Below are 18,997 nucleotides of genomic sequence, written 5' to 3'. Positions count from 1 at the left end.
TAATGATTAACACATAGGAAGCCTTGAAAATAAAGATCAGGGAATGCAAATGCTCAGGTGAAATATAAGGCTTTGTCGTACTGGGTGTGTTTATTTGTGTGCTTGTAGATGGTTCCGTGAGTTTTTATATTCAGCTTGGCTTTATAGATGGATGAGATTTTTTGGACATTAAATTACTTATGGGGTGGAAATTAGAAATCAATATTTTCTGAACTTTATGCTATTTCTTCTTGCTCTAATTGTTACACCTAGAAACAGGGCATACATTTACAATGTATGTGCCTTTTCCATTTCTTTATTTTTCATGTATGTGAGCAGAAATATATTAGAAATTTTGTATTAGAAACTATTTTTTTCTATGCTTCTCTAAGAAGGCTCCATAAAAGCCTTGACATTAGTGTTTGTGACTTGTACCTGTAATTTATTAGGTGTGCTAGGGTTTGAGTTGGTATAGATAAGAGAAGTTTCAGAGTGTGTCATATGTGAGAAATAATTTTTCAGATGTAAAATCCTGTAAGATTAATGACAGAAATAACAAATCTACTGTTGTCAGTCTTTCTACATTGGCTTGTAAAAATATTTTTGATGTTTTTAAGGGAAATTGGCTATTTTTTTAAGGGACGCAGTCTTCCCAGATGATCCGGGAGCATGTGCTCTGTCCCAAAAGAGCCTGGTTTTGAGTTCTGGATCCACCACTTTCTGAGTCTGTGATTCAGCTGCCTGTGCTCAGGTTCTCTCTCTGGAGATGATAATAACTCCCAATTTATACAGCTGTGAGAATTATGTAAGTTTTCTCATGTAAACTTCTGCAAGTCATTTCCAGCATGTAGTAAGCACTCAACAAATCTTAACTCTAAAAATATTATCAAATATTATTTAATCCATTATCTGAAAATAATTTCCCCAAATATTTGTATTCTACAATTGCAGAACACTCCAACTAAGTATTTGGTTATTTCTCAAGATACCTACAGTGGATTTGGAGTTTGTGGTTCATACCTTGCTTCACAATAAAAATGGCATAATTTTGTAAACTAAATTATGACGATAGAGGTGGGATGGTATAAGAGAGAATGAGGGATTGTTTAAAGAAAATAAAGCTATTTCCCACTTTACTGAATTATTCAAAGATTATTATGACCTATGCATTAGGAAATAGATGACAGATGAAAAGGACATCTAAACAAGTATGAACACTCAGAAACATGGCATTGACATCAGATTCAAGGCTATTCACAGTTGACATCAAATTCCAGTTGAAACTAAGTATATCTCATTCAGAGTACAATGCACTCTATATACATTTTTCTTTCAATAACAATTAAGATGATAATGTCAACCCATATATCAAGATTTTTATTTTTGCCAACATCCAGATTTACAACTTTTTCCTAATTTGCTAATGTTAGTAGTTATTTGCTAATGTTATTTATTCTTTTCTAAAATTTCTTAGTTTTCATGGTATAAAAATTTTAATCATTATTTAAGAGAGAAAAATCATCACCATAAAATTCTTAAGTTCTATAAGACATATTTGAGACATTCAACCTTTTTTAAAAAAAATTGCTGTTTTTATTCATTGTATGTACTTACTTTAACATGGACATCTATTTGGTATAAACCTTGTACTATGCATAGAGAAGGCGAAAAAGTTGACTAACTAAAGCCAAGAAGTTTTATAAACTAATTTTGAGGTAAATATGCTGTAAAGAAATGATATTGTATTTAACTTTTAATAATTTTCATTCATTTATTTATTCAGTACATGTATAACATACATAATATTGTACAAAATAATAAGGAAATATATAAGACATGCCCAACTTATTAATTATGAGAGCATAATACATTCCCTGATCCTTATGATTTGTTGAGGTAGCAAGTTGTGTGAAGTGAAATGCTCAAGTAATAATACGAGGCCTTATGTAATTAAATGTAAATGAATGACATGGATGAAAGTGGGTATTTTAGTTTAGCCCATTTTTATTTCACATATTATTTAGTAATATACAATTGAAAATAACAAATTCAATCCACCGTCTATTTGACACTTGGAATTTTGATTTGTTTTATGTATTGCTTCATTGTCATGGATTGTGGGTAGGATTCCATATCATTTTGAATACTCATTCTTACCCAGAACAGATAGATAAAGGCATGGCTAATGCAGATAGTAATTAAAACTAAATATTTTACATGAATATTTTTGCACTCATAATTTTGAAGTGTGATATAACATCCACAGGTTTTTTTCTAATCAAAACAACATAAAACAAAAATCCTTTCTTCTATTGTATTTTATGTAGGTAGATATGAAGAAAATGTATCATTTTCAGTATATGACTATTTTTACATGCATCTTATTCTGCAATACGTAACAAGGCAACAAGGCCATGTAAAGAAGTTTTAGTACATCAGTAAGATGGAATTGTAAAGTATAGGATTATTTAGTAGGGGATTCTATAAAATGAAAGTTGCATTCAACAAGCTTAGCTCTTCCAGTTTTTTAGAGTCTCTAAAGTCAGAAGGTGCGTTAAGTGGAGTGAAACACAAAATATTGAATTATATGTTTCCTGCTGATTTTAAGTAATTTAAAAGGATATTCTCATAGAAGTGGCTTATAACAACATATATTAGTACTGTACTTGAGAATCTTAGCATTCATTTTGACTTATTTTCTACTGTTGTTAATACAAAACCTACTCATATTTAATGATTCTACACCATCCCTAGTGAATTTACATGCCCATACAAATACTTATAATTGGTTTCACTGAAAGTATACAAACATTGCAATATATATTTATGCATTCTTATTTCACTAGAATTATCAAGAGCTCAGTTCTTCATTGGTTAATCAGCCAAAATTTTTGTCACACTCCAAATAGTCTCTATAGTGCATTAAGTTTATATACATTTTCACCAACTCACTATTACCAATTTTGTCAAATCATAAATCTTCAGTTGGACAGAAAAAGCATGTTTTATGAAATGATCCAGAGTACTGTCTTGCTTTTCATTAGACTTTAACAATGCAATAAGTAAGCAGCCATTAAATTAATCCTTAGACAAATATATCAAATTATTATTGATTCTTTTGTGTTAACTAGACTCTCAAGTTACTTCAGCTGATTCTCTGAAGTGTATTTGTTGACCATTCCAGAAAATAAATGCATTTTCCCAAGGTGTCCTGATCTTAACTTCAGTTATATGTTCCTGCAATAGAAAAGATCATGAAAGCAAAGCTCTGAAAACAAGGTGGGGTTAGCCCCTACTGAGTATAATCTGTGTTGTGATATGATTTCTCTTTCATGTTTCCTGAATTTGCATTATTAGAGACTCTTTCACCATTCTGCCTGTGTTTACATGCATTTCTATAAGATTCAAGTGAAAATATTTAGGGGAGATATAAGGACTTTCAGTCCATTATTCCTCTTGTATTCCAAATTTTTCCACTGTACAGTTAGACTAAGGAGCCTACATATTTGAATTCAATAACCTCAGCCTCTTAAAAAATTACCTAGTTAGTTGCTTTTAATATTATGTAATTGACTATTTTTGTTTGTAGAAATACCTCATGCAATATTTTATAAAAATTTTCCAAGGACATTGTCCACTAGGCTATTAAATGTCCATTATAAAAGATCTCGTTTCAGAAGCTTCTTTTAGAATTTAATGAAACCTGAGGAAAAGTGGAGTATGTTCACCTGTTCTCATAAGGACTATGAAACTTACAGTGTTTGCTTTTGTACCTCACTGCCGGGAAGTTCACAGCCAAACTCTTTCCAACCTCCCAATTAGCTTTCTATTGAATATATTTTGGTTTACATCTTTCCTTGGTGGATCTGATATGTATTTTAGGAGAAAAAGTGAGATATAAATTTTTTTTTAAAGCAAATAATAGAATTATAGAAACACCAGAATATAAACCTTTCATGCTTAGGAAATTGTATGTTTTTTTGAAGGGATTTGACTTATCACATCATTTCCTTCATTTGTCTAATGAAGCCCAAAGTAAAGGGATCAGACCCTGTTTTCAATTCACAGCTCCCCTGATATCATAAACATCACAAAAGCTACAGTGACACTTGCTACTCATCTTTTAGCAAATAGAGATATTTTGATGATGAATTAAAGTGCTTATTTAAGCTGAAAATTCTGTTGGAAATATGCCCAGTCCTTCATACAAGATTGTGATAAAAAACTTCATAATACCTGTGTAGCTGTTATTATTCACATTATTCTTTACACAACATGTGGCTTTCTCTCTTTGTGACCAATTAATTTTATTGATGCAAATTAGCAAACACCTTTTGTCTGAATTCCTCACCAGCTATTTGTACCAACTCTTGCCCTCTCATAAGTTGTCATTTACCAATCCCCAGAATTCTTTCACATCCCCTAAATTCTTTATTCATAATATTTCCTTTTAATTACATTCTGTGATACCCTCATCAATAATTTTGATATCTATGCTGATCTCACAGTTCTTTCACCTTTTTATTTTCTTTCTTTCTTTCTTTCTTTATTTATTTGTCATGAATATTCATGAGATACAAAGCTAATTGTCACCCCTCATGCCCATGACGTGAGGGGCCAGATTCATACTGACAGCATACCCATTACCAGAAATTACTTTTGTACCCCTTGTCCCCCACCCAATTATCTCCCGACCTCCCTCCCCCTCCCCCTTTCCCCCACACTCCAGTTTGTAGCCCTAGGAATGTTCCCTCCCTCTGTAAGACCAACGCACTACTGTGGTCTTTCTTTCCTGCCTCCTTTCTCTCCTAACTCCGACATATGAGTGAGCACATGCGGTATTTATCACCTTTTTAACTTCAGTGATCTGCCTTTCTATTTTACTTCAGCCATTATTGGCATAAATATACCTTAATCTTAATAATCACTCAAAGAGCCTGCACAAGCAATCTTAAACATTTTTAGGATCATATGAAATTTCTCAAGTAGTTCCTGCTGTCTTTACGGAGGAAGTGTCCTGGTCTGATCTTCCCTGAGTAAGTAATCCTGCCACCTCTGCTCCCATATCTTTCTACCTTCTTCAAAACATGGCTCCACCAACCATCCCTACTCTTTCACATGTTGTTTTCCCTTTCCACTGAAAGAGAGAATAATTCCTTCACTTCTGCCTTGAAAAAGTCTCCAAATTCCAAGAAAATATTTATTCTCTACTCCTCTTCTACAACCTGAGTCTATCTTTCTCTGCCAGGTTTCTTGAAAGAGTATTTTATACTCATGGATCACACCTATGACCATCTATTTCCATGGCCATCCCTCACATTCAGACCATTCAGGCTCTGGTTCTGACCACTATACTGAATTAGTTCTTACAAAGATCACCTAACTGCTTTCATACCACATTGAAATATTGCATCCTCAACTAAATCACCCACATTTTCTTGAGACTCTTGTTTCTATCCCTTCTCATTTACCTTTACTTGCTTTTGGGCAGTTCTTACAATTCTGCACTTGGTCATGGACTGCATATTATCCTAATGACAGTTGCAAGTGTCTGCCCTTGTGCACAGTACCCTGCTCGCAGAGTAGAATACCAGTAATCTGCAAAGCTTTGGTATTTCATTCCAAATGTCAGCCAGACGCTACACCAATTATTGTTACATCATTCTGAATTCTTTATATTCTTTGTCACCCATTCTCTCTGCTGATGTTCCACTTCATCTACTAAACCACAGGTAAATCCCTCTTGATTTGCCATCTTCTGCTAGTTCTTGACTTGCCAACTTCTGTTAGTTAGCTCTTCAGCTTCTGCTAGCACTGCTTATTGTTATTCACACCACTGTTCACAAATTTAGAATGAGATTTGGCCCTTTCTTTATACTTGTGCCTTGCATCCTTCCACTCAGTGAATTCTGCTTATTCTTCTTTTGCTTTTTTTCCCAAACAAGTTCCATAATTTCCAATTTTATTGCTGTCGTTTCAGTTCTAGCCTTCCACACCTCATACCTATACTCTTGCATAATCCTTCTAACTCAGGTCCTTACTTTCCTCTTATACTTGCTCCAAACACACTATGCCTAGGCAAAGATAGAACGAGGGTTTGTAAAGCCTGAAGATTATACAACTTGGGGCCTTTTAAAAAAAGAAAAGTAATACAAAATTATGAGCAAAAAATTTAGGTAGAAACATGAATGTGCATTTATAGTTAGAAAAGACACCAGAAAAAAAATTTTTTGAAAACCATTGAAGTCTCGAAGATTCAATCCCTTTTCTTCTGGCATCTCCACAGACAATCAGACACACACGTATAGATGCTCCCTCCCCCTCGTACCCAGAATGCTTACAACACACAGCTACTCTAGCACTCAGGAGACTCATTCAATTGAGGGACCCCTGTGCTTCTACTTCATTGGCTTTATGATAAATCTGCCTTTGCTCCTGGAGTAGTCTTTTTCAGTTCTGGCTTTGATACTGTGACATTCTGTCATCTCAGAACAAGTTCCAAGTAACTTACCATAATATTTTAGAATAGGACCTTTTGAAACTGAGAGACCTAGGTTCAATTCCCATATGTTACGTGATGTTTCTGAATCTTGATTTTTCTGATGAAGAGGGCTGTTAGGGTATTATAAGTGAAAATGCATAAAAAATTTGTAACACATGACCTGGCACCATTCTATTCCTTCTTTTAATATGCTCAGTTATTTCCTTTCACACCTTACATCATACCATGGGACTGCTGCTCCCTCTCTCGGTATGTTGTTTCTTGTTCCACCGATTTCTTGACTCGAGCATTATGCCCTTTGGTCATTTTTTATTAAATATATTAAAATTTAAGAGTAGTTAGATTGTAAAGGATATAGTCAACATATTTGTCAGAGTTAGTTATTATGGAAAATTTTAGTTTTAGCAAGATGTTGACCTGAACCTCATGGAATGCCCCCACTACCACCACCTTTCAAATACGCACACCCTACCCAGCTTCACACTAGAAACGTGTACAAATCCTGGATAAAATAGAACAATTTTGCAAATACTTAGCTAAGCTCAAAAGAAAGAGAAGGAAATTTCCAGGCACCTGGAAGTCAATAGGAAACTCAGAGCCACAGTAGTAAATCCTTATTTGGATATGGTAACAACCTAGGAAGACAGGAAAAGTGAATATAGACCCAAACAGATTAGTGCTGGGGTGTATCCAAGTTCAGGATACATGGACTTTAGTTTGTAGTAGGCAGGAACATAGATTGAGAACTATCTGTAAAGACGGGACCTTGGAAAAGCTACTTCTCTATTTAAGGGGAGTTAAGAGACTTCCAAATAAAATTTCCAGGAGTAAAAATGACAGACATTATAAGCATTGAAATTAAAACCTTATTAAATGGGTTAGATAGAATATAAGATTCAGCCAAAGAGAAAACTGATAAACTGGAACACTGAAGTAATGGAAAGTGCCCCGAAGAAGAAAAAAGATAAGGGAAATATGAAAAGGAAGCTAAGATGGAGAATAGAATGATACAGCCCTAATAGGTATTCCAGAGGAGAAATTAAAATAAGAGGCAACATTCAAAGAGATAATGATGGAGAATTTTTCAGAATTGATTAACCATGAGTCCTATGAACAGAGAAGTAGACCAGTAGAGATAAACTAATCCTTGCCTAGGAATATCATAGAAAAACCAAAGCAGAGCAAAGAAATTCTTAAGTGTCCCAGCAAGAAACAACCAATAATCTAAAACAGAAAAATAATTAGACTGGATAACTTCTTGTCCTCATAATGGATATCAGAAGACAATCTTCAGAGTACTAAGAAAAAAGTCTTCAAAATTTTTGAAGAAACTGCTTTTAATTTACAAATCAATTTAGCTAGTTTAGCCTAGCTAAGCTTTCAGAGTGAGGAAAAAAGAAATATTTCAGACAACTACTGAGGTTAAAACTCACAGGCTGACTCCAGAGGAATGAAAATGTACTTTAAGAAGAAGGAAACTGAACCCAGAAGGAAACAATGGAAAATTAGCAGCATCGGTGAGCAGAGCTGAAGAAAAGCACCATGGTTTTATAGTCAGTGGATCTTGGTCCTTGTCTGTGCTTTGCCAAGGTGTTACCTGTTGACCTTGTATCCTTGCACTTTAGTTTCCTCATGGGAAGAATGGAAACAATAGTTCTTATTATTTTTTTAATTTTAATTTTTGGGGGCTGGCTGAATAGCTCTTATTTTAAAGATGAAACCCAACCACACTTGAAATAACAAATGTAAAAACTCCTACCTAGGACTGTAGCTGGTACATATGAGGAAAAAGATAAAATGCAATCTAATCTGAAATCGAATTCCACAGTTCCCTCCCCTGGGAAACCCTTGCCATCTCAATCTGTTGAAATACTTAGAGGACTGAACCAAATACGTTTAATCCTCACTAGCTTGGAGCACCCTCAAATCTTTCTTTCTTCTGTGTGCAAATTGTACTTTGTGGTACATCTTTTGTAGTTTTATTTTATTCTGTCTTATATTCCTGTTATCTTTATATGGGCCTCGGTGCCTTTATAAGAAGCTACGTTCCTTGAGTACTTGCTTCTTAACTTGTTCATCTCTGTATCACTCACGATGTCTTACATAGTACAAGTAGTTGCTCATGAAAGCTGTTCAGTTCACGTTTAATTTAACTGACTTAAAATTGTTGAATGAAAGACTGAGTGAATGAATATTTACTAATGTGCTACATTGTGTGGGAAATTAGATGACAGATGAGCTAATTTTTATTGTGTGATATGAGTTTCATAGTAGTCTTGCAATCAGTATTTTGATTTTAAAACCTACTGCTAACTGCAAATCTAGCCTAATATATTTTAAATCTTAAGGGTGTTCTTTCCCCTAAAGAAAATAATTATGTAACATTTAATTTCATCTCTCTTTTTAATGTTTGAAGCACTAATTTTTAAAATATTTTTATCTATTTAGCAATGAATGTGAATAGGTAATGATATTAATCATGTGAATAGAATTGGTGTACAGTTTTAATTTTACAAACTGTTAGGGGAAAGCATGCCATGATCTGTGATAAATATAAGTATATATAATCACTTATTTTCAGAATTAAAAGATGTTTCCTAGTGGAAATTAAAATAACCAATTAAAAATGAAAACTTATTATTTTAGTGATAATTTAGTTGATCTTGTGTCTTGATCAGGGGTATTGTCAGATGACATTAGCTAAACTGTGCTTCTTAGTATCAACTATAAGACTTATTCCCCATGTACTTGTGAAAGAATATTATTAATGGTCAATAATATTATAAAAGTAAGGCAAGACATAGACCATTAATTCAATATTTATAATCAAAGCCCAGATGAAGTTTAATTAGCTTATACTGAATTTTTGTTTCAAACTCCTTTTAAGTTAGTCAAGAGTATTTTCTCAAGAAACTGGAAAGCCCAAGGATTCACACACAGCTGGATTCATGGGCTCAAATGTCAGGGGTTTGCTGTTCTCCCATTTCTTAACTTCTCTCGTGTATTGGTTTACCTCTCAGACAGGTCCTTGCTCCCTGTTGGGAAATGTTGCTATCAATACAATTTAAGAGCTATCTTCCAACTACAACTCAGGTTCTCATGAAAGGATGTTGATTGACCCTATTTGGACCATATGTTCACCTCTTGGATTGGTCACTGGGAACAAAGGCATGAGTTCTCTTGGTTGGCCCAGGACCAGCTCAAGTGGCCAGGGTCAGGTCAGTGAGGCACTTGCCTTATCCTCTTCATCAAAACCATATGGAATGGGATAAGGACAGCTGAACTACTATTTTATGGGGTAAGGATAGCTGAACTACTGCTATCTGAAATCTTGGATTATCTGTGGTTCAGAATTCAGAACCTTTCAGATTTTGGAACACAGTGGAATACATATTCTGTTTATGGCATAACACCCATTGTGAGGTTAGGGAAAACATCACATATGCAAATATACTAGTATTTCTGCAGCAAAACATGGATAGTCACAGAAATTAGGAAAAAGAAAACCTGTAAGTATTCACATGCCAGTTTTTTTCTGCCAACTGAGTTTGCCACAAGTTTTTGATAATCTTTCCATTTGTGCAATATTAGGATTTCAGAATTGCTGATAAAAGGTTAGGTTATGAGTCTGTAATAAACACACTTTATTACATGTTTATATCTATGTGCTAGGAATTATACTAGCTTTTAAAATAAACTCTATAATGGTAGGCACAGTATTAATATTATTTATCTTCGTATCTCTGGACTTGGCACAGTTTCTGATAAACATAAAATGCTTATTAAATATGCTAGTTGAATAAATAAAAGATACTAGTGACTATGAATATTACTTCATGGAATCCTAACCACTACCCCATGATATGGACATTATTTTTCCTACTTATAACTTATTGACAACCTCAGTTTTGCCATTTATAAAAATAGAAATAATGTAGCCTACCAGGATGCCTGGGGCTCAGAGAGATTAAATTGCAAAACAATCACATAGCAAGTGGCTGATTACAGAATAATATTCAGGTTAGTCTGACTTAGTTGCTAAGCTGTATCTGTTCCACCAATGTCTATGAATGAAGCCACCTGGTTAATAGAAAGGATCCCCTAGGATCTGAAACTTTCTATACAGCCTGTACAATTATGCCTTTAGGTGTAGATACACCATTTGGGAGAGATAGCATGGGCATGTCATCCAAGTTGTAGAATTCCTAATTGTGTTTTACAAAGTAATGAGAATAAGATGAATAATCTTAATTTAGGACCCTATCTAAACTGACTATTAAGTAGTTTAATTATTTTCAAAGAGCTCATCCTACTTACAATCTTGGGTGGATGTCACAGTTCCTCCCAGTCTGGTCTTACCTAATACTTGATTAAGGTTTGCTTAAACACTAGAGTCTAGAGAGCATTGCCACATTAACCCATGAACATAACTTTACATTCTTGATTTTTTCCACCTTTTTATAATTGTGAAAATCCTGTGCAGCATTCTAAATGGACAGCCAAAAGTCAGAGGACTCTAAAATTGTTTACTTTATAGTTCTAGACCAAAAAATTGAATAGTTGATTGGTGTGGTGGTAAGTTTTACTTGCATATATAAGGAAAGACACATTTGCATCATGCCAACAGCAATCACATCCTAAGTCCCCAATTAAAATGTGACTTTTTAAACTCCAAAACTCCATGTGACAGTTTAGCCATCTGTTTAATGACACAGCCACTACTGATTTGAACATAGATAATTATTACAATAAGAACAGTGCTGGAGAAAGATCAACTTAGATCCCAGTTGAGAATGACAGTTAATTATGATGAGATAATTAGTGAGGGTGGTTAGCACTATATTATATCCAGGGAAAGAAATAGGTAACAAATTTCCCGGTCTAGGTATAGATCATTTGAAGTATATAATTTTATACATTTTTAATCATTATTTTAGACCTTCTTCTAAGATATATGCATATTTATTTATAAATGTATATTTAAATATATATATTTACTGAGCTATTGTAAACCGGAAGTGTTTTTTTAATTAAAAAATTATGTATTGATTTTTGCATTTTATTTTTCTGTCAAAATATCCTTATCTCCAGTTATTACATGGAAGCTTTTATATTTTATAGCCACTCTTACTGATTTAGGAGAGAATCTTCAGCACTCATCCCTGGAAGAACCTATGACTGTAGCCTTTAGCACACCCTGCTAGTATTGTTCCAGCAAGACCCTGAAGTTCTGGTATTAGAATAAATTCTCAACAATTAAATGTGGTGGCAGAAAGGAGAGTTCAGATGAAGATGGTTCTCAGAACCCATACTAAAGAGTTTTAAATTTCTCTATGATAAAATTGCTATAATAAGGAACAAAATTGATTAATTTCCTTCTCACTACTTTGTTATGAGTCCCTTTGAATTGTGAGATGGATAAAATACAAATTATGGAGGAAATAATAAGTAAATGGCTTCCATGTTTAATATCTTATAACTGGGCGTAGCATAATTAGGCTCTTTGTGTACTGGGGAGCATTGGCTTTTATTATTGGCTCATCAATATTAGAACCAAAGAGATTTTTAGCATGATTATTTCACAGGAGAGAAAGAACTCCTCTCTGTCTGGCTCCTGCATTCTCATTTTGGGCATGAAATTAAGCTCGATTATGTTTCGTGTGAAGTAATTGCTTGGCACTTCTGGCTGCTCCTGCATTAAAATCTTGTGAATTTAGATGACATCAGCTTAGAACTTGTGCCATAACTTAGATAAGCTACCTTTTTATCTTTGTACTATTAATGAAGAAAAGTTTTAAAGAATTAATATGAAAATATTTAGAAGAATTTCAATTGCTATAAGAGAAGGATGTTAGGCAGATCCTAACGTATTCTTTGCTTAAGTGCAAAATGGAGTTAGCTGTAAATGGATTCCTTTGTGGGAATGTGTAGTATTCTAGCTTTGTTTAAGCTCACTGAGGCCTTAGTTGTAAAGTGAGAATAATTCCTTACTAGAGATTATTATTCACAATTTAACATCAGACTTAGATTTGAATCCGGGTGTTTCTACATCCATAGCTGCATGATATTGGACAAGTTATATAATCTCTCAGAGCTTCAATTTATTTTTATCTAAAATGTAAGTAATGTATAAGTACTTTTCTCAAGGGTTGTTTGAAGGATTAAATTTGATAATGAATGTAAGCTTTTTGTATTAATCTCTGAACATCCAAAGTATTCAGTAGGAGTTAGCTATTAGCATCACATCTAAAATTAAATTAGGATGGTACTAGATTTCCCCTTGGAATTACATGCTTTTTTATATATTTAAGGTATAATAAATTTTTGAAAAATACAGATATATATATTTTTAAACTATAATATAAACTTTATGCATGGATCTGCCTTTCTCTTTAATGAGCTTGAATAAATTATGATGATTATAATACATCCCTGTAAAGGACTATCTTTTATGCTTATTTTTTAGTTGAAAATAATAGTTTGTACGTAAGGACTTTTTAAGAATATTTTACTTCATTAGTGATATAGTATGTAAAAGTACTAAATACATGAAGGTACTTCAAAAAGTATGCGGAAAAATGAAATTAAAAAATAAGATGAATCTTTCCTTGACCTTTTTGAATTTAGGAGAAGGAAACAGTTGGGAATTGGGAGACATGAAATCTGAGTTCTAGATCCAGCTCAATTTGGTCTTCGGCAAATTACTTGATCTATCTGGGTTTAAGTTTCTTCAGTCTTTAGAGAAGAAACTTGTAATTGATGATTTATATAGCCATTTAAAGTTATCAAATTATGATTTTACAATGAACTCAGAACAACTAATTGTATTTTCAAAATTATACTGTTTACTTACAGACAATGCCAAATCATTTATCGTTTCTACTTCTTTTTCTCACTCAATATGAAATAGAGTGCATAATTGCTTTATCTAGAAATTGATTTTTTTTCAAAATCTTGAAATATTAGGCTATCAGATGACCTTAAAAAGCATCTGTACCACTCAGTCAGGACATTATTCTAGGTTCTTAGAAGACCAATTTAATACATCCGGGGAAGACCCAACTCTTCCTGTCATTTTCTCTGAAAAGGAAATTACATAATTATGCATTACAATGCTTACTATTTTAGTAAAAGTTGTTTTTAAAAATTAAAAATGAATTTGAAAGGAAATGCTACTAAGTAATTTTAATTTAAGGGATATTTTAGCTTGTATTCCCTTCTTCAATGAAATTTTATGTGTTTAAGGAACTTGTGTGTTTATTAATACAATTTAATCAGTTTAATAAAATTCCATAGCTTTATATATTCCTAATTTAAAATGAAGATACCTGATAAATAGAGTAGAACAGAAGTAATAAAGAACAGAAATATTTCTCCCTGAGTTCCATGTGGCTGTTATTAATTAGATTAAGAAAAGGAAGGTTGCTTATATTTCATTTATATTTTGTTAATTCTGTTTCTGGAACCAGATGAAGGATCTAATAATGTAGTTAATAAGGTGTAAACTCTCAGTCCTATTGGAATAATGTTAACTACAATCAAATAATGTTTTCTTTTTTCTTAATGGAGTCTTCTTATTCCCACTTTTCGTATCATGCTTTTGCCTCAAAAATTAACTCAATCAAAAAGAAAATCAATGAGTACCTAATTCCCATGTGGTTTACATTATAATTTTGAGCCAGGCAGTGGCCATCTTTTAATGAGACACTGATTTTATAGCTTCATATTTATTTGGTTCTGGACTAGACTATTTTATCCATACCTGGTGAAGTAGAGAATGAAATGAAGAAGCAATATGAATTTTGGAATTATACTTGTATCTTTATGACAATTTTTTTCTTAGATTTACCTCATTTGACCCTCTTCTCTGTTCCCAGTGCACTGTCCTGGCTTTCTAATTTCCTTCCCTAAAGGCCTTTGCTCTGTTTTCTCCCCTGCCACGCTGGGGTCTCTCTCTTCTCTTTCTTTTGCAGAAATAGCATTCCAAACATCCCACTGCTTTATTGTCAAAGTTATCTAATCCTCATTTCAGACATCTCACAGGGTTAGCAGATGAAGACTGTACCCTATACCTTTCCCACCTTTTGCCTTCAGAGGCTACGTTGGAGGTAGAAGTAATGTGGAAATCTGCTGAGGCAGCTGCAGAAATTGATTCCTAGTTCACATGAGGTCAGAGCCTGGTCTCTTTCTACACTACACAAATTCCATTGAGGAGTGTCTTTAAAACACAGTGGTCTGAATTTAGCTGTATTAGAACATTATTTGAGACAAAAGCCCTATTGTTCAATTTTCTAAAGCACATTTTACATGTCAAAGTTTGTAAAATGAGTCATATACAATAGAAGCGTGTAAGAGTTCCTTTACAAAAAATGTAAAAGGTCTCAATTAGGTATCTAATAAATGGCAACCATACATATTTTGAACTGAGACTTTGAAACCCTAAGGTAGCATGCCACTATGTATGCTAGGTTCCCAAAAGATACTTTTTATTTTGTAATTTCTCATTATTTTACTATCTCATCTGGTTTAATTTTCATGTTATTTCTTGTCTATCATTTTGCTTAGCTTAATTAAAAAAGCTTTTCAATGTCATTAAGTACATCATCTTTCACATATATGATTTTGCATGTAATTATGAGCAAAAAGAATAGATTATCATAAATGATATGGAGATATATAAACAATTTGTAGTTAATTAGGAGCTCATTTGGGGAATTAATTTCTATGTGGTCTACACAGAAGATGGATTCCAACATGTACCTATTAAATTAATAATATCAATTCACATTTTATAAATAAAATAAAACATACATGTACATACACAGGCAATCATATCTCATATCTATAAAATCAGAGCTTTGGTATATCAAAACCATTCTAAGACTGTTTTCAGTTTCTATTTAAAGTAAAGTAAGTATTCATTTTTTAAAGGATTTTTGTCACATGAATTGTGTCACTACTGAGGCTGTAAATATTCATATTACTTCATATTAAGATGTTAGACAGAGTGTCTGTTAGTTTTTTCAACTATGTTTCAGCCCTGTCACTTGTTTTGTTTTGTTGTGCATTGTCATATGTTATAAAAGAATTAAAAGACTTGTTTCATTTGCAAAATTCAGTCAGCAGTTTTGCCACTGCCTGTTCAAACTCGAGCTTAATGGCCCAGACTAAATCCGTGTGACAGTGGAGCTATGGGAATGAATGAAGGATCCGTGCAGCAACTATAGCTTTAACCTCTAACTAGCTTTCATTTTTCATCTTTACAACTCCCATTTCCTCTTTCTATTGAAATAAGTTCAGTTGAAATAAATGGATACTCCTGAACGTATTGATGATCCTGTGAGCTCTTCTGAGAATAGCATTGTTAATGATACTGTTAATAATTTTTTAATATTTTTTTCTCTTTTTTTTTAGTCTCGACCTATTCCTTCCCACCTTACTTCAGCAGTTGCAGAGAGTATCTTGGCTTCAGCCTGTGAGAGTGAGAGTAGAAATGCCGCCAAGAGGATGCGTCTGGATAGACAACAGGTACTAAGGAGGCTTGGAGTCTGGTGTGCACCAGCTAGAGTAAATGCAGTTAATTTACTTTGATTTACACAGAAGAGTTAAAAACTCTGGAGTGGGTTTAAAGTACACAAAGACACAGGGTTTTTTTGTCTTTATAATATGAATTTAAACTTGATAGATATCAAAGCACAAAAAATGTCTGTGGTGAAAATGGACAATTGTAAAACTAATGAGTTATAATTCTGTTTATTATCCAATGTGAAGGCTAATTGCTTATTAAGAGGTTTTAACTGTTCACTTACAGTAGCTTTATAAATTTACCTCAATGATTATTGTAGTGGCCTGATCATGTTCATTTTGAATGAAAATGAACCTGTCTTTAATTTTCTCTCGTCTACTGACAAATGCTAGTAGATTATTTTAGAGGTGGTGAAAGTACAACATAAATTCGAAAGACTAGAACTAGGCATAAAATGGGGATATAACATAATGGAAATCCATGTTCTGGGCTTACTGTCTCACTAATTAATCCTGTAATGTATGCTAATTACATATCAACGTCCTATGTCTCTTTTCTAAGGGTATATGTTTATGCTAATTACATATCAACATCCTATGTCTCTTTTCTAAGGGTATATGTTGGGTAGTGTGGATGTGTGCATTTTTTGTACATACATTATTGGTGTTTCACTCAGTCTTATCCTTGGTTTATTTGTACCTTTCCTTCTCCCCTTCTCATGTCTGGAATATCTTTCTCTTCTTTTTATTCCTCTTAATTATCCATAATAAGGAACTAAATTATGTTATATTATATGTTATGCATAAGAGTTTGATGTATTTTGACTTTCAAATTATTTTTTGCAAGAAATGAACTGGATGCTTCAGATTTCTAATGACATTGAGATGAGTTGATACTAAATTAAGTTAGTCCAATTTTGTTTAACCTGTGAGCCACTGGGCTTCAAAGAAAAAAAAAATCCAGTCTTAGAATATTTAAAAATGTTTCAAAATGATATTAGCTTTTATGTGTTTATTATTAAAATGTCATGTGCTAGTAATTCTGAACACTGCAAAAGATAAAGCTTTTACTTAAATAAAAAATGCAATATTAGCCTCAGATAAAAAGTATGTGAAAATACCAATTTTGAATTTGTTAATCTTGCCACCAGTATTTATTCACATATATGTGTACTCAATTGAAGCTTTTATCATTATCATATCCATAAAATTTATCTTACTTAAATTGAGTTACAGCACTATATGTGATACCATCTAGCATGGGATTAGGGTTGCACATTTTCGAGTTAAATAGACATGGTTTTGATTCTCATCTCTACCCTTGCTAATTATGCAGTCTTCAGCAAGCTATTCCAGTTCTACATGTTTTGGTTTCTTCGTATGAATGATAATAACAGTACTAATCGTACAGGGCTGTTAGGAGAACCTTAAATGACTGATTCATGTTAGGTACTTAGCATTTTGCCCGTCATTTATAAGCATTTATAAATTTATAAATGTAGCTGAGAAAGAAAAACTTTGATGTCTTGCTTTTTTGTCATTGCCTTAGAATCGGTAAGCTAGAAAGAAGCATTAATAATACTATTTTGCATGTAGGAGTTTTGAAGTCAGACTAAGTCTATTTGAGAAAAGATTTTAATTCTAGAAATTAGAATAGTAGTGATCATTATATAGCATACATATGCATCAAAACATCAAATTGTATCACATAAATATGTACTATTACAATGTTTCAATTAAAATTAATTAATTAATTATTTTTTAAAAAGAGATAGTCAAATTCTGTGATTGAAAGGGCTCTCCTGGTTGTTGTTAGCCATATATCCCACCTAGTCTACCCTATAGAATATCCCTGCATGGAATCAATCATATATGAAGGTGTTACGAAGTGGAATAGCTGATTAATGTATGTACTACTGACAATATCACTCTACAATCTTCCCTAGAGCTGTTCACCCACTGACATTTGGTCCACCCACTTAACCACTGTTGGCCTAGTCTTTAAAATAGGGGATACAAATACCAAATTTATAAAGTTATTGTGAGCCTTTAATAAGTTAATGCATTTATATGAAAGCATAGTGCATTTAATAAGTATATGTATTGTTAAAGGTCTATCATATTACTATTTGCTTCAATATCTCAAGGGGTAGGAAAATCCTACCTCCATACTAAAGATCTACTGTTTACTAATACACTTTTTCTGCTGTCTACAGTTGTTTGGAAAGTCTGTAAATTGAGCTCAAAATTTCTTCCTAGAGCTTCCACCCATTAAAGAGCAACTGCTAGAGATAATGAGGAGTGGGAATCCTACTCCTGCCCCAGGAGTAGGAACTGGAATGGGAGGGGACCAATGGTCCTTGACCCTACTTCCCATTTTAGCTGTTCCTTTTTTCTATGTCCTTATACACAGTGGTTGCTTATTGTGAGGTTTCATCACTTGGGAATGGAGGATGCCCAGTATTTCCTCCATGTGGAAATATTCTTTCCAGGCCCTACAAAGGGTTCAGAGAGCTCTGGGATATATGAGGCATAAGGAAGAAATCATTTTTAAAAATTACTTCTATGATTTATTGGAAACCCATTAGGCACCTTACAGACATTTTTTTATTTACTATTCTCAACAACCCCATGACAGTAAGTATTATTATTCTAATTTATATGTAAGGAAGCTGAGGCTCAGAGAAATGGGATGATTCATTCAAGGTCACCAGATACATAAACAAGTCAAGGTTTGAGTTTATATTGGGTGACAATCCCCGAGATTTTTCCACAGTCCTATAATGCCTTTTCATTGATTATGTTCACCACGAGAAAACCCATGGCCTGGAACAAACTCATAGGACTCGTATCATGTTTGCCTCTGCTCACAATGTTTGACAGTGCTGTTTCTTCTGGAAAACAATTTGCTTTATTCACAAAGATTTCGTACCTCATCATAACTAGCAAACCAGGTTTTGCCTGGATATCAGCCTAAAAAAAAGTTACAAA

General features: G+C 33.3%; 1 protein-coding gene across 7 annotated transcripts in view; it reads left to right on the top strand.

The window, feature by feature from the left end:
- The window catches only part of NOL4 (nucleolar protein 4), a 347,913-nt gene that overhangs the window by 267,254 nt on the left and 61,662 nt on the right, over positions 1 to 18,997 (top strand). For 6 of the 7 annotated variants that reach the window (XM_063077007.1, XM_063077005.1, XM_063077006.1 and 3 more), the window contains one exon: positions 15,896 to 16,009. The exons of the other annotated variant lie outside the window; for it this stretch is intronic. In XM_063077007.1, coding sequence (XP_062933077.1) covers positions 15,896 to 16,009 — 114 coding nt within the window. The remainder of the gene's footprint in view (positions 1 to 15,895; positions 16,010 to 18,997) is intronic. 7 annotated transcript variants of the gene reach the window in all.

The sequence above is a fragment of the Cynocephalus volans genome, chromosome 13 (assembly GCF_027409185.1).
Source record: "Cynocephalus volans isolate mCynVol1 chromosome 13, mCynVol1.pri, whole genome shotgun sequence".
Classification (NCBI taxonomy): Eukaryota; Metazoa; Chordata; class Mammalia; order Dermoptera; family Cynocephalidae; genus Cynocephalus; species Cynocephalus volans.
The sequence above is the reverse complement of the archived record's forward strand: the minus strand, read 5'-3'. Positions and strand labels throughout refer to the sequence as shown.